Source organism: Lagopus muta, chromosome 1 (genome assembly GCF_023343835.1).
Source record: "Lagopus muta isolate bLagMut1 chromosome 1, bLagMut1 primary, whole genome shotgun sequence".
NCBI classification, from domain to species: Eukaryota; Metazoa; Chordata; class Aves; order Galliformes; family Phasianidae; genus Lagopus; species Lagopus muta.
In genome coordinates this window covers 152,581,877-152,599,359 of record NC_064433.1, presented here as the reverse complement: position 1 = coordinate 152,599,359, position 17,483 = coordinate 152,581,877, and the positions used below count along the sequence as shown (strand labels likewise).

Here is a 17,483-nt window from a genome sequence, read left to right as displayed (position 1 = left end):
CTTGACCCCACCATCTTTCATGAAGATACGAAGAGTATTGCTCCCAGCACTGACCCCTCTTGGACACCACTCATCACCTATCTCCATCTAGTCATTGAAACACTGACCACCACTCTCTGGACTTGATCCTGCAGCCAGTTCTTTGTCCATTGAGTAGTCCTCCCATCAAATTCACGTCTTCACAGTTTTAAGAGGAAGATGTTGCGGAATACTGTGTCAAAGGCCTAAATGAAGTCCATACAGATGACATCAGTGGCTCTTCCCTTGCCCATTGATGCAGTGACACCATCATAGAAGGCCACTAGGTTGGTCAAGCAGGATTTGCCCTTGGTGAAGCCACGCTGGTTTTCCTGTATCACATCCCTCTTACATGTGCCTTACCATAGCTTCCAAGAGGCTCTGCTCCCTGATCTTACCTGGCACCAGTAAACCAGTTTGTTAGTTCCCAGGGTCATCTCTCTTACCCTTTAAAAATAGGTGTTACATTGCCTTTTTCCCCAGACACCAGGGACTTGATCTAATTGCCACAACCTTTCAAATATCACAGGGAGTGGCTTGGCAACCACATCAGCTAATCCCCTCTGGACTCCAGCATGCATCTCATTGAAATCTGTTGACTTGTGGATGCTCAAGCCCACCAAGTGGACAGGAACTTGATCTTTGCACACAGTGAGACGGACATTCTTCCTCAGTCCTCTTCTACCAAATCAAACATTTGAGGGCTGTGGGACGGGCTGTGTGACTACCAGTTATCAGAGAAGACAGCCTTCTCCTTATCTGTAATTTATTTGTCTATCTCAATGCAGGAGTTCTACTTCAGTTTTCCCAATTGTTACATCCATCTCACTGGGAAGGAGGAAAGAGTGAATAGCTAAATGTAGTACAGTTGGGTTACACCACAATAAAGTGTTACAAATTGACCACAACCTCCATTCCTCAGCACTGCTCAAAATAGTGGAAGAAGGTAGAAGAACTGAGACTGAAGTTGAGCCTAGGCTCTCACTATCCTGCTCCACTTGCTTAGCAGCTTTAAGTGAATTACATCATTAAACACCTAAGTTATGGAATACAATGGTAGACTACAACACAAGAAGCAACTTTCTGGTCCAGGTATTGAACAGACCAACCAGATGTGAAGCGTTGCTGGACCTGCTGCTCACCAACATGGAGAAAATCATTAAAGGTGTTAAGGCTGGAGCCAACCTGGGCTGCAGTGACCATGCCCTGATTGAGTTCGTGATCTCCAGGGATGTGAACCTGGCAAAGAGTGGCATCAGGACCCTGAACTTTGGAAAACAAACTTTAAGCTGTTCATCAGACTATTGGCCAAGATCCTCCAGGATACTGACTTTAAAAAGAAAGATATTGAGGAGAGCTGGCTAACCTTCAAGGATGCCTTCCTGAGAGCACAAGAGCTCTCCTAAGAAAATGGGCAGAGGAGGTAGGAATCTGGTGTGGCTCAGCACGGACCTGCTGGGCACACTGAGGGCAAAGAAAGGTGCAAACAAGCTCTGGAAACAAAGGTGTGTCACCTAGGAAGAATACAGGAATGCCGTCCGGACTTGCTGACATAGGATCAGGAAAGCCAAGGTGCAGGCAGAACTGAATTTGGCGGGGAATGTGAAAAATAATAGAAAGACATTCTACAGGTACATTGGCCAGAAGAAACAGGTCAAAGCAAGCGTACCTCCTTTGGTAAACATAAAAGGAGAACTGGCTTCAACAGACGAAGAAAAGGCTGAGGCACTGAATGAGTTGTTTGCCTTAGTCTTCACTGATGGCCAGGATTCCAGTACTTCTCACATCCCTGAGCCCTGCATCCCTAAAATCTCTAGGTGGAGACTGGGGTAGTAAATCCTCCCCCACTGTGAGGGCAGAGCAGGTCCGAGACTGCCTCATGAGACTGAATGTGTACAAAGGTCTATGGGGCCGGATGGCATACATCCCAGGGTTCTGAAGGAGCTGGCTGAGGTGGTTGCCGAACCGCTCTCCATCATATTTGAAAAGTTGTGGCTGTCAGGTGACATCCCAGATGATTGGAGGAAGGGTCACGTCACTCCCATTTACAAGAAAGAGAGCAAGGAGGATCCGGGGAACTACAGGCCAGTAAGTCTCACCTCTGTGCCTGGGAAGATCATGGAACAGATCCTCCTGGATGACATGCTTAATCACATGAGAAATGAGCGTGTGATCCAAGACAGCCAGCACGGCTTCACCAGGGGAAGATCATGCTTAACCAGTCTGGTGGCCTTCTATGATGGAGTGACAGCATCGGTGGACAAGGGTAAGGCAACTGGTGTCATTTACCTGGACTTGAGCAAAGCCTTTGACATGGCTGCCCCCCACATCCTTATCTCCAAATTGGAGGGATGTGGATTTGATGGGCATTTGATGTGGATTTTGGCAGCAGGGAGGTTGGAGATTCATGATCCTTGAGGCCCCTTCCAACCCTGGCCATTCTGTGATTCTGTGAAGTTCACTACAGAATCTTCCCCGTAAGACCAAGCATTTTGTACATTCAATATAGCAAGCAAATCATAGGACTGTTAAGGCTTATGTTTCCAGTAAATTGTACATTACACAAGAAAATACAACATTGTAGAAGAAAAATTTTGGCACAATAGATTAATGCTGAGAAACAGGGGTTACATATGTCATAATTGAATTTACACTCCAGAATAAAGTCAGTCACTCAGGAGAAGAAAACAAGCATTAACAACCATATTAAATAAAGAAAAAATATTACTGTATCATAAAAACTTGTTAGACACTATTTGTTTTTTGTTGAACCCAGCAACAGATAGGGTGGTGGGGAAGAATGAGACATTACCTAGTACTTCAGGAGGCTCTGACTGCAGGCCTTCTGGTTGCTGTCCCTGGAGCACATTAAGTAGGGCTTGTAGGCTCCTGAGACACAAGGATGGATGAGAAAATCTGGTCTCCTTTATCAGTTCAAAAACTTCACATAATCCAACTTCAATGATCTTAAAAAAAAAAAAAAAAAAAAAAAAAAAACCAGATATTTTACAGTATCTGTTAATATGATCATTTTGGCTCTTCAATATCAACATCTGTTAAAGTGCTGTTACAGCCCCTCTTAGCTTTCCCTTTCAGCATTCCTGAATATTCTGAGATTATACTTACATTTCTTTCTACTGACTGTTCCATTAACTGTCTACTCAAAGCCAGTACTTTAATCATTATGAAGATGAAAGAGAAGTGAGCATTACAATTAAGTAAGCATGTCTACAAGAGTTAACTATGCATTTCTATTACAGAAATAACATTAAGGCTAGGATGTCAGCAGAAGAGTCTAGAGCCTCCGATTCACCCTTGACTGAAAGCTTAAGAATAGTGAAATGTGATAACAAAATTGTTAATAGAACTGCCACTCAACAAAACAGATCTGTTCTGATAGCTAGAGATAATACATGAGATAATACATGCTGGAAGCCTTACAAATATCTTCTCTGTCATTCGAATTATTTCAAATCCTATCTTTCAGAAGTTACTATTTTAGAACCTGCTTGATTTTTGAAGGAAGACAAGAAAGGAAAATGAAGTCTTCAACAACAATTTTCCTGCAAGTTACACCTTATGTTCCATGCAATCGGAAGACTGGAGGAAAACATTCATGGAATCTATTGGGAACAAAAATCTGATCATGCAGGTTAAAGAACATATGGGATATTTTTAGAAATATTGTTACTGAAACGAAAGTATATCTGAAATTAACTAAGAAGTTTGTGTTATTCCCAGACAGAAGACTAATAGCTGGAGAAAGCAGTGAACTTAACACATGAACAACAGCAGAGAAAGTGATTTAAGTTTCCATTATAGTAACTACCTTGTCATCAACTATACATAGCAGTATCTTACTTTAATGAGTTTTCATATCTTTTCTTTTCCTAACTCATCTTTTTTCAAAACTACACTATTCCATTTCTCTTACTGATATATTCTCTAACATATATAATAACATTATCCTTTTAGATTCCCCTTGCAAGTATGCTGTGCATCCCACTGGTTAAGTCCTCATCAACATAATCTAACGACTTCAGACTACACACACGATACACTTTAAAGAGTTACTTGCCTTTGGAAGTTTAATGGGTGGCTCTTTGGATTCCTCTTCTTCATCACTGTCCGAATCCCCACTCTGTACACTGTTCTTTGACGTCAAAGAGACAGATGTTTCCTTTTTTTGCCACTCCAATACACAATGCCGGACATTGCAGTAAACATTAAAAGCTGAAGGATTGCTATGTAATCTGATATCTGGTATAGTTATTGTACTCTCTAGGTTTTCTGCCTGAAAACAACAAGAAGATTGAATTTTAACAAAAAGAAAAATTCTGTCTTGCAGTTTAAACTTCTAACTTTGCTACATTTGTCATCTCAACACTCAGCTGACCAAGTAGTTTTCAAACTAGTGACAACTTTCTGTAGAGATATGAATCATATCTCAGGCAGAGAAGAAAGGAGAAAGAGGGAGAAACTTCAGTATATTCCATCTGGCTTTAGTCCCTACCTCTCATGATGTGATGAGGACAGTGAGATGGAAAATGATAAAAGCAAAGGCAGTGCAGGCTACAGAAGGGTCCAAATGTGTGCCACAGACAAGTGACTAGTAGATCTTCGAATTTACCTTTGTATCAGATTTAGTACTATTAATGATTTTTAAAATGCATTATTTACTGTAGCTGTTAATCTATTAGATTTAAGCTGTTTGCTAAACGTATGTTAGAAATTAAAAATAACATTAATTGTTTTGTCATTAAATAAAACAAATGGCAGGAGCTGTAGTTAGCAGCTTCACATAGATAGAAAATTAATGAAAACCTAATGGACAAACTACTAAACAAAAGAAATCTGTAGAGACCCGTAACGTAACAGAACCCCACCTTGTCCTCAGAAGCTCTGAACCACAAAGAGTTGGGAAACTGTTTCAAGAAACTACCATTAGCTACACCCTGCCTTATGCTTCACTTTTTAATCTACTACCGGTACATTAATGCCAGCCACTGCTGAGAAGAACCATCAGGCTCTCATTAACTTGGAAAACTATTAGGAAATAGTCAACATAAACTTGGAAAAATATTAGGAAAAAACATTTTGAGTTCTGCTGCATACTATCCTTTTCTGCATTAGTAAAGTAAGACATAGCAAAAGGAAGACTTTAAAACCATCAAAATCCTCAAATAAAACAGTCAGGGTTATACTTTCTCTTAGGATGCAAACTACCGAAGACCATATATATATGATATAAAAAAGAAACCAAAACAACAAACAACAGGCTTAAGGTATTTGGTGTGTATGTAAGGAATTCCCTATAACATCTTGGTGTAGACAAAAGGTACAAACTAAGGAGGGAAAACCTAGGTTTGTAGGATAACCTCACTTGAGTAAGTCTAGAAAAATGTGGGGGACAATTAGACTAGTCAGGGTCATGATTACTTCCATAAGGTTATTTTGTTTTGTTTGATGTAGTCTTTAGAGGTGGTGAACATGGAGGGCTTTAGCCTTTTCATTACTCTCTCTCTAAATGAGGGCAAATATTGTGAACCAAATCATTCATTAGGCATGCGAGTACACAGCAAATTTTATTACAATGATATGAAAAAGGTTACAGTGGAAATGCATAGAAAGCAAGGGTTGGAAAAAAGAACCATAAACTAGAGAGATTAAGGGGAAAGAAGTTTGAGAATCAGTGAATAAGAAAGTATTTGAAAGGGACGGTTTATTTTTCTATGGTAGCCACAGCTTTGAACATCAAACCTCAGTAGTGAATAATATTTTTTTCCTTCACATCTGTTTTAATTATTAGCAGAAACACACAGGCTTCTAAATCAGAGCACTTAATACCATATGTTGCAAAACTTAAAAGAAAATTCACAACAACTTGATAATATTTCATCATTTACATAATTTCTTTTTATTTTGTACTTAAGTATTATTCAAACCACACTGGTATATATTTGCATAGCTTTCTTTTCCATAATTACTACAAAATTATTACAAGCTGAGACATTAAGAAGCAACGGTTTATGCCATTTTATCCAATGCAGTGTGCTAATCTTTCTTACTTGAGTCAGCATCAGTCACCACAAAAACATAAAGACAAAATATGAGAAGTTACCTGAAGAAAAAGTAGATTTTTAAGCACAACGGATTTTCTGCCATTAAAGAATGAAAGGCAACATAAGCTTAGTCCTTGTTGAACGTAAGTATCCTTATGTTATTAAAGATGCTATTAAAAAAAGACATTGCACAGTGCAATAACTCAAAATACTCCCATTTGAAACTGCACAAATAGATTTACACTGGTATCAATATGACTACTATAGATAATAACTACTAGATAATGACTACTACGTTCCTTAGAATTCATTTGACATCAGAAAATTAAGAGGTATGACGACTCTTTTCCCTGTCAAATATTCACATACTTGTCCCAAAACTTCTGCAAGTACTGATAAAACAAATATACAATATCAGCTTTCAGCTTTAGTGCTAACTCAGTTGAATTTCCCTAGTTAAAAAAAATAGGGAATTTATTAAGCATTTTCCTATTTTACTGATAAACACGGGGAAAAAAAATCAGGGTCATTTCAAATATCTCTATGTGAAGTTCACTCATTTAATTAGTATCACATATTGCGATTACAACTTCAGCGATGAGTTTCCAGTTCCTTCTTGCCAGGAGTTCAGCCTAGTTTTTATTCCAGAACAGCTTAAGTTCTGGAGCAGTTCTGAGTTCTGTAGCTCATAGGCACTTCTTCTGAAATAGGCTGCCAAAGTCATCTCACCAGCACAGATAATTTTAGACATTACAGTGCTAGATAAAATATCAATGCCTGTTCTCTTGCCTATTAATAATAAGCTGACTAATTTTCAAAAATAAACTCATTCCTTATTCTCAATACTTCACTATTAAAAAGTTCCTTACCTAATGCTTCAGCTTTTAAACAGTAATTACTTCAATCATTCTGTTTAATGTCACACTCTTCTGCAAAAGTACACAACAGACTAAAACCTCCCATATAGACTTCACTACAGGCAATCTCTAAACAGACAGTACAGCACAAGAATGACTCAGAACTAGAATTACATAGCTGTGATGCAGACCCACTGTTAACATTCATCTTCATATTTTCACTTCTCCCAAAATACCTCGTTTCTGAAAGCTATAAATTCTTTGAAACTAGGATCATCCTATACTCCATTTGTTACACACTTGACAAATGTAGCCACAAATCATGATAATGCACATTAAGAATAATCTTGAAATACACTACCTCATTTTGGCAGTTTAAATCCACTAGCCTTCTGACTCCACTAAATAAATCCTATTTTGAACAGTAAGCTGCTTGGTTGATAGAACAGGTTAAAACTGAGGGTGTAACTTTAATATTTACTATCTTTTATTTAGAGGAAAAAAGCAAAATATAAGTCAATGTATACTAATGTTTAGCATTTATCAAGGCAAAAGAAAAGTGCACAGTAAGAACAAGACACGTAATTCCATGTTGGAGAGTAGGAAGGGTACCTTTGATCCTCATGTTCTTCTTTCTCTCTGCAAACTTTATCAGAAGATAAAAACCACTGATAATTTATCAGTAATCAATTTGCTCAAGTCTTTCAGTGGCTTTAATTTAGGTGATTATAGTTATCAGAATATCTGTAGTTTCCTGTACAAAACTACCTGTTCAATAGATAGGTTATATAAGAAACATTTTCTTTGATTTCTTTTACAAACTCAGAGATAGAAATGATATATAAAAAAAGAATTTTCTGCTTTCCTACTTCAAATATTCATTCAGCGAGCTTTTTTTTTTCCTTTTCATTTTGTCTTACTTGTTCCCCAATCTCTACCTTGAAGTTCAAGTAGATGCGAGAAGCCTATCAGTGAAGACTGAAGCAAAGAACTTGTTGAGTAGCTCATCTTTCTCCATGTCTGTTGAAGCTAGTTCTCTCTTCTCATTATCAGAAGGGGTACACTTTGTGCCTATGTTTCTTCAGACAAACGTACCTGTAGAATCCCTTGTTATTTTTCATAAATTTTTCTGAGTTCAGTTCCATCTGTGCTTTGGCTTCCCTGATCACATCTCTGCACATCCAGACAGCATCCTTGTATCCTTCCTAAGCCACACATCCCTGCTTCCACTGCCTGTATGTGTCCTTCCTACTCTTAATTTGACCATCAGGTCTCTGCTCAGCCATGATGCCGCTACTTTGTTTGTTACACTGGGGGTTGGAGAGAGCTCTTGTGCTCTCAGAAAGGTGTCCTTAACATCCTGCCATCTCATTCTGTTTCTACATCCTAAAGAAAGCTTCCCAGGGGATCTCATGCAATAGTTTCTTAAACAGCTGAAAGTTCATTCTCCTGAAGTTCAGGGTCCTGACTCTGCTTTTTGCCAGGCCTCTATTACTCAAAATTACAAGTTCAGCCCAAACTGCCTTCAATCTCCTCTACACTGCCACACACCAGGTCTAGCAATGCTTCATCTCTGATTTGTTTGCCCAATATCTGGACCAGAAAATTATCTTCAACAGATTCCAGAAATCTCCAGGATTGCTTGAAGCCTTCCACGTTGTTTTCCCAGCAGATGTCAAGGTGTTCAAAATCCCCCAACTAGAGTGAGAGCCTGTGAGCATGATGCCTCTCGTAGCTGAAGAAAGAAGGCCTCATCTACAGGTTCCCATTGATCAGGTGGCCTGTAGCAGTTCTTGACCAACAGATGCCCTTTATTAGTGTGGTCCCAGATTTTAACGCACAAGCTCTCAGAGCCATGAGCAGGATCTCGGAGGCAGCTCTTCACAATCTACCCACTTCTTAACATAGAGGGTGTAGTTAACAAAATACGCAAGTTAGAGATGTAGTCAATGAAATACGTAAAGCAGGGGCTGTCAAGGTCACCAGGCGTAACAGGATCTGCGTGGGCCCCTTGCGTGGTTAACAGAATACGTGAAAAGGGGGCTGTGGAAGTCATCAGGCTCTGCAGGGGCTCCTTGACTCATGAGAAACCATGATGAGACATGGCAAGACAAGACATGCTACACGTCTATTGGGCACAGATAACTGTAGCAAGGGTGATTGGTAGCACTGTGACAGCAGGGAGAGCTATAAGAAGAGTGTGTTACTTGCAATAAGCGACATCTTGCCGCTCATCATATCAGTGTGCTGAATAGCGTGTGAATGGTTCAGGCCTAGCACGGGACCGACTCGGTCAGGTGCTGGGCCTGAGACTGTCAGGCCACTGCGGGCCGGGTGGACCGCAACTTAGGTCACCGTGAGAAACTGCGACAAGAGGGCAACTCTTTCACTCCTCCTGCTTTGCTTATTCCATCTAAAGATCTTGTAGTCTTCAACAGAAATATTCCAGTTGAAATGGTTTTCTTCATAAAACGGAGCAACTAGACTTAATAACACTCAGTTAGCCTTCTGTAATGTTCTAATACACGCAAGGAAAGAAGTGAGGAAAACAGAACCTCTGATCTTTTTTTAAACTTGTTTACCACTCAAACAACCTCATTTACCAAAAGACGAAATCCAAACATAGCCTATTTTCTGACCAATTAATTTCCTTTCTCTTCAACCAGGTAATTGCAAAAATGGCTTATTCTCAGATGTGACAGAAATAGATATCTAACAGAGCTAAGTTAATCTGTCGTTAAACATGGTAAACTAGAATAAAGATCTGATCTAACCTGTGTGCAGCACAGAATATAAAATCTAAATTCTTTGAATGCTTCAAACATCATTTTGAAAGGGGTTGAGGTCAAAATATCATGTAAAACAGAAGCCATTGAGAATACTGCCAAGTTACTGATTTAAGTATTTTTCTCTTTATCTCATGATTTATTTTTTACATCCAGTCATCAGCTTACAATATTTTTTTTTCTGCTTATTCTTAATTTAAGGTCCCCCCCCATCCTTTAATAGCACAGTAATAGAAAGCTGCCATCTATATTTAAACTCCAGCTAATATAAAATAAACTGATCTCTATTTCTCCTCTTCAGAATGAAAAACTCAAATACAGAATGATCTGCTGTATTATGAAACTTTAAATGCAAACCCACGTTTTCCTAAAACATTTCTGCTGTTAGACATTCCCATGCAGAAATGACCATAAAGTTTATTCTGCGCTGGTAAGCATGCGGATACATTAAAAAGCATGATGGGAATGAAAGAAAACAAAACATCACCACCACCACCACATTTTGTCCCTAAATGAAGTTTAATAGTCTAAAGAGATTAAACCAACTTTATTTTTCAGGAACTATTCAATTTCCTGCTATCAAGCAGGAGTAAGCTGGAGTGCTTTTCTACACCTCTGTATCTGAAGACAAATACAACTGTTTTGTCCACCTTAAAGATGGCACATTATAGAGGCATACAGAGCAAAGCACAGAAAAAAAACATGACCTCCCATGAGTGGAAAAATCCCACCTAGCATTTTATAAAAGCTGTTTTAAATCCAAGAAAAATCTTGGAAACAACCCTTCCTAGTCATGATGTGCAAGATGATCATTTAGCGCCATATTTATAAATACTAACGAGAGCCAGGCATTAACACATTCATATCTTCCGGCCATTTAGAAAGGATACATCCATTTATCCAAGGCAAATGAATCCAAGAAATATATTGGACTATGAAGCTTGTGGGGAACAGCAATTCTAGATTTAGCTTCCTAATTAGTAGTTCAACTAGGGCACAAGTATACAGAAAGTCGTTTCCCTTTGTATAGTAACTGTAATTAAAAATGAAGAGCTAACTTATTTTAAAAGCACAAATTTCTGTCACAAGACAGAACATACAAACAACATCCTGCACTGTTTGCTCTAATTTCCAATTTGGTTTTCTGTGTTTAAGTGGGTCTAATAAAAAGGATGAAGAAAACACAACTAAAAGCTTTAATTTCTCAATGACTGAAAATTAAAAATTGTTTGGACTAGAAGTACTTAACTGTCCACCAGTGAAAATAAAAGTTTTGAAGATAAGTCTCTTCTATGCTCTACTGTGAAGCTGCATTACTTGAGATAAGCAGAACAATCCAGTAAGTATCCAAAAAGGCAATACTAACTTAATAGATTAAGACGGCTTGCTTCACCCTCCCTAAGTCATCTGTCTTGAGATAGAGTAGCTACAGGACATCTGGCAAATAAGGATAAGACAGCCAAAGGAACCTACAGCTTATTATAGGGACATTTAACTGACTAGAAAGTGTTACTGTCTTGCAAAACCATTCTGCCGATTAGCTTCTTTCTCTTTACTGATTTTAATGAAAACCTAGGAAGAATTTTCCAGGCCTAGAGTAAGCCTGAGAATTCCTTCAAAACTCTTACTTTGAACTGAGAAATAATAGGTCTGTAATAGAAAAAGATTACCTCAAAGCAATAATTTAAAATACTGTCACTTTCACCTAGATTTTAGAAACTGTTAAGTTTCTATTTCACTATGGAGGAATTTTCAAGGATAACTATTAATTCCTTAGACATAGAGTGCTCCCTTTCTCTTTTAACAAACATGGAGTTAATCCTGCAGCAGCCGTCTCCAGCTCCTGGCTAGGTGTGCATCTCTTCAGACTTAACTCTAAATCAGTACTGTTTTACCTACATTTATACTCCAGGAACAAAACATTGATTGTATCCAATTATGCTTGCTACTAATGCTCAGCATAAAATAAAAAGGTTAATATCACTAACAGTGACATAAAGAAAGCAGTATACAGACAAAAAATGCTGGACTGTTATATACCCAAAACAACAACAACAAAAATCGCTACTTGAATGTTTTCTTCTCACAACTCTCAATTGAAATTATTTCATTTTTTCAGTCAGAGTTTTTTTAAGTTAGTTACAGACATACCTTGTTGCGTGTTTTTACTTTTAATTTAGTCTTCTGTTTCCTTTTCAATTTTTTCTTGCTAAAAAGTTTCTTACTCCTGAAAAAAAAAGAGCAAAAAAACCCCATGAGAATAAAATAATTAAAATTCTTCCCTCACTTCAAGGTAAACAGCAACATTAAAGAAAAAAATATTGTCATAAGTCCTCTAAAACTTTTTTCCTAAGGCAGAGAACCAGTAAAGTCAAAATTTCAGAGTATAAATCAGAGGTTGTAAACATGATGCTTTCCTATTGGATCATAGATTTTTACTTTTAGTGTTTCAAGAAGAATATTAGCTAGTGCAGGAAAAAAAACCCAGGCATCTCCATTTTGTATTTTTACCTTACTTGTTTCTATTACAAGTCCATTAACATTATACCAGTGATAGAAGTGAGAAGACACATTTTGTCAAGTCTTTACTCAGCCTTCCAAAACAAAAAGATAGCTTTAAAAAAAAAAAAAAAAAAAAAAAGCATCATTTGGCAGAGAGTTCAGGTGATGGGAGAAACTGCAACTTTTGAACATGCATGTTTTCAAACTTCTAAGTCTTCTTCTGCCCTCAACTTACAGACTTTTAATTTCCATTCCTTCACACTACAGCTCCAGCTAATCCATGCTCCTCTAATTCTCTTCTGCCCATACCTCATTCCTATCACATTCTTTTTCTCCTCCAATTTATTATCCTGCTTATAAAAATCACAATTAAAAAATACACAAAGAAGATACATGAAGAATAAAAGACAACATACATATACCATCAGCAAAGTTATTCTGCCTGAGATGTATGCATTTTAACTTACCCTACATTTCTCTACTCCATTCAGACTGCAAGCCCTCTGCAAAAACAAGCTAATGTTACCCACATAGAATACAGCTCATTCTAGACTGGAAAGCTACTAACATTCCTCTGTGCCACTCAAACATTACTCAAATGGCTTACAGTCCCGATTAGTTAGAAAAATAGAAGTATGGAAGCTGAAAAATCACAGATACCAAACTGGAAAGAGACTGAGAACTGAAGCAATCTAGTATTTTCTTTGAACAACTTTGTTCTAAACAAAAATGTTGATGGACTAGAAACATATTGCTTACAACTTTCTCAGCATTCACATTTGAAGAGGATACAAGTTCCATGATCCAGCAATCAAAGGCTAGAAACTAAAGTTTTATCAACACTGACCTGCCAGAAAAAAATAATAATCAAATAATCCCTGCAAAAAGTTGCCCTGTAAAAGTCTCATTTATTAACAGTAAAATTAGGAAGACGGAGACATATTCTTCTTCAAGACACTTCCTGCGAGAACCAATCACCTCATCACTTTTCTTGTAAATTTTAAGTCTTGAATATAAAAAGGAACGATTACCCCAGAGTTCAAAGAAGCATTTCAGTGATCAGAAAAAAAAAAAAATCACAGTAATTTAAAACTTATAATGAGAAAATAGATGACCTCCTAAGATCAATTCAGCTATAAAGGAAAATACATCAAACTGTCTGTCCGATCTATTTAAGAAAAGAAGGGGAGAAGTGTTAAAAAAAACACACAATTTCTCAAGTCCGAATCTCTATAATCACCTTCCATAGTCTGTTTTGCTATTCAGTTATTCTTACACAGGACAAGTTTTAATTCCTTATTACAGTTTAACGCAGTCCTTATTCTGTTGCCAAACAAGAACAACACTGCAGTCCCTTCCATTGTGTAGCCACTCGATCTTCCACTCTGGATCAAATACCATTTTATAAAATTCTCATCCTAAATCCTCTGAATTTAGAGCCCACCAGGATTTCTATCTCTTCCTATCAAATGCAAACCACACTGACCAATTTAAAGCAGTACTTATTACTCACTGTTGAGCAGAGGAAAAGTTGCCTCATGTGCCCCCCTTAAGGTCACACCTAACTGTATGCGAGCTTTTACCTTGCCAGCCCACAAAAGCTTGATATTATTTTCCTGCAAACTGAGCTTGCTTTATTCTTTACCTAGCTCTGCTGTTATGCTTTTTAGTACAGGACAGTGTTGCACAATTTTCACTTACCAGGGACAACTTTATAAGGCAGTTATAAAGAACACTAACCTCTCTTGTCAAGACATTTGAAATTGAATCCTGCCTGCCAAAATCCTTACAAACTCTTAAACTTATTCCAGTCTGCAAACATTATAAGCATTTTTTCCTTTCTAGCTTTGCAAATATTTCACAGAATAATACTCATATTTTGGTAAGCATTTTTCTGTACAGAAGTGTACAACACAGAATCCCAGAATTGCAGGGATTGGAAGGGACCTCAGAAGATCATCAAGCCCAGCCCCCCTGTCAAAGTAGGTACTCTACAACAGGTCTCACAGATATGCATCCAGACGCGTCTTGAATATCTCTATAGGAGGAGACACCACAATCTCTCTGGGCAATCTGTTCCAGTGCTCCATCACCCTTACAATAAAGAAGTTCTTCCACATGTTAGTACAGAACTTCCTATATTCAAGTTTTGAGTCATTGCTCATCGCCTTGCCGCTACACATCACATTCACCTCCCACCTCCTTTTAGATATTTATAAACATCCCCCCCTCAGTCTTCCTTTCCCTAGGCTAAACAGATGCAGGTTACTCAGTCTTACCCAATATGGGAGATGCTCCAGGCCATTTATCATCTTTGTGACCCTCCACTGGACTCCTTCTAGATCCCTGTCTTCTGTGAACTGGGGAGCCTGAACTGGATGCAGTAATCTAAATGTGGCCTCACCAGGGCAGAGTAGAGTGGGAGGATCACCTCCCTCAACCTGTTGGCCACAGTCTGTTTAATGCATTCCAAGATACCACTGGCCTTCTTGGACACAAGGGCACACTTCATGCATGTGGCCAACCTGCTGTCCACCAGAACACCCAGGTCCTTCTCTGCACAACTCCTCTCAGCAAGTTATCCCCTAACCTGTATGGTTATTGCTCCCCAGTGCAAGACTCTACACTTGCTCTAGTTAAACCTCATAAGGTTCATCCCTGCCCAACTCTCCAAATCTGTTCATGTCTTGTTGAGTAGTGCACAGCTTTCTGGCATGTCTGCCACCCCTCCCAGCTTTGTATCATCAGCAAACCTGTGAGGGTGAACTCTACCCATTTATTCAGGTGGTTGATGAGGCACCAACCCCTGGGAAATGCTGCTTATTTAACAAAAATCCCAAAAACTAAAGCTTATTTTTATCCTAAGATTCACTTCTAAAAGAAAGTTCAGAACTAGTAAGCAATTAATCATGAAAACAAACAAAGAAACAAGTCTAACTTCATAAGCAGTTCCAAGCAATCATCTGTTTACAATGTATGAATGAAAAAAAAATAATAAAATACATATGATTTCTACAGGATTACTGTTAAATACCGTTACATCATGAGATTTTAATATTCAGATAGTGAAGATAATATATGGGCAGGTCTACTCAAGAAAAATAATGTTGGGAAGATTGAGTCATTTCCTGTTTAAAACCACAACTTAATTACAAGCCCATCTCTTCTACTGCCTGAAGATTAACAACACCCGATAAGGCTAGATTTTCTCACTAAATTGTCAACTTGTATTGGCTAACAATTGTAAATTGCTATAGACTGTCAGTTGTTGTCAACAGTTTGATAACCAACAACAGTTCTAAAGATCCTGAAACTCTATGCTGGAATTAACAACTTAATTCCAGTGACAGAAGCTCTTAACTTTCAAGTTAGATGTTGATACTACTCAGTATAATAAACCAACTTTCAATTATCAGCAAGTTTCAGGCAAATTTTCTGCAAACAATTTCAAGCCTTTTTATTTGAGGCTGAATTCATAATTTTGAATCGGCACCCAAAGGAAATCAAATCAGTACAGAACACGAGGAGACCTTGACAATAAGTTTCTTGGGTCAAGAGGAGCTAATGGATAAGCACATGGTTTTATTACAGCCTTCTCAGAAAAATCACTGAAAATAAAAACAAATAAAGTATCAACGGTTTATGGGCTGGTTCAGCTGAGTTCCGTAACTAGCAGGACAGAGAGATTTTGCAAAATCCATGCCTCTGGAAAAGGGAAACAGGGGACCCTGAAATAATTACAGTGGCAACTATCTGAGGAAAAACAAACTAATTTACTATATACAGTATCAGAATGCGATATCTCTGACCACAGGGCCCTTTGGGGTACGTAGTTCTTCTCTTCTGAACAGGTGCCCAGAACTAGAGCATTAACACTTTACTCCCAGTGCACTACATAATGTTATGATGTGGAATACCAATAACCAAAAATCATAAAACCATGACAGACAGAAAATATTTAGTTCTTAACAGCTGTCACACACACACAAAAAAAGAAAACCAACAATTGATTGCTGGGCAATTTACAACAGTTTTTAAATAACATGAGTCTAACTTCTATTCAGCTTTCCAGTATCTTTAGCAGATGGCAATAACAGCATGCTTCCCTCATTTCTTTTCAGATTAGAAGTAGCACCAGCTAGCAGTTACAATATTTGCTGCACTGCAAGTGGGATGCTCCTCAATCACCTCAAAAGCATTGTTTTTACTATTTGGAAGATCTGAGGAAATGCAAACAGAACTCTTCCCCTACGACTGAACAGCCCTCATTTGCAATTCATGACATTAAATTTGAGAAGGAAGAAAAGTTTTGTGTTGAGCACCCAGTGCTGTTACTGAATTAATCAGAACAGGTTAACTTTGCATTAACACTGGGTTCACATCTGCATAAGTTCTAGGTTCTATGTTGCACTAAAAGACTGCTTAGTGGAGAAAAAAAAATGCTGTACCTGCTGCCGAGTCAAAACAAGAGCAACACAAGTCACATTAAAGTTCTGATGGCCCTTAAACTTGTACTCATGTCTGAAATTTCTTACCAAAGGTCACAGCAACAAGTGAAACATAAGACCAAGTCATTCTACTGCTGATAAAAACCTTAATTTTGGGGAAAAAAGTGTGAATTCAGAAACTTATTTCCTAGTAGACGCTAAAATTTTTAAAACCTATGAACTGATTTTGAATCAGTGTATTTGTCTAAACTTAATGGCTTCAATTCAATAATCATCTTAGGGAAGAGGTATACGTTTGAAAGTAGAGGCCCACTTGTCAGGCTGCATCCAGTTAGACATACTATTATTTTGTTTCCATAGGCATGTAGTTAGTTGGCTTAAGCATTCAAGGACTAATAGAGATGTTCTTAAGAGGCAGCAATCAGTGACAATGAAGTGAAACAATCAAATTGGAGACATCGAACAGTACTTGTGAATTGTTGCCTCTGGTGGTTGATTTGGGTGTACAAAAAGCAGCATTTGTTTTTGAACACCCCAAGGTGAAATCCCAACTTGAAACTCTTTAGTAGTCTGCAACTGCAAGTTATTATCACTGCAGCATTAAGAGTCATTTAGTCACTTTGATGTCTTAGGATCTGTCACCACAATATGAAGTTACCTAAAAAAACTGTAAACACGTTTTACACAAGGACAACAGAATAGGAGTACTGACATACAGGCACTGCTTGAAAAGTAATGACCTGATGTTTCTTCCACCAGATTTCTCAGCTACTGCCATATTCAGTAACAGTGCAAGATCAATATTTGTAT

The 17,483-nt window shown here is 38.0% G+C and overlaps 1 protein-coding gene across 15 annotated transcripts in view; it reads right to left on the bottom strand.

The window, feature by feature from the left end:
- The window catches only part of MYCBP2 (MYC binding protein 2), a 205,796-nt gene that overhangs the window by 168,146 nt on the left and 20,167 nt on the right, over positions 1–17,483 (bottom strand). For all 15 annotated transcript variants that reach the window (XM_048967518.1, XM_048967527.1, XM_048967539.1 and 12 more), the window contains exons 2-4: positions 11,875–11,950; positions 4,097–4,312; positions 2,831–2,984 (exon numbers count right to left, since the gene is read on the bottom strand). In XM_048967518.1, the coding sequence (XP_048823475.1) occupies positions 2,831–2,984; positions 4,097–4,312; positions 11,875–11,950 (446 nt within the window). The remainder of the gene's footprint in view (positions 1–2,830; positions 2,985–4,096; positions 4,313–11,874; positions 11,951–17,483) is intronic.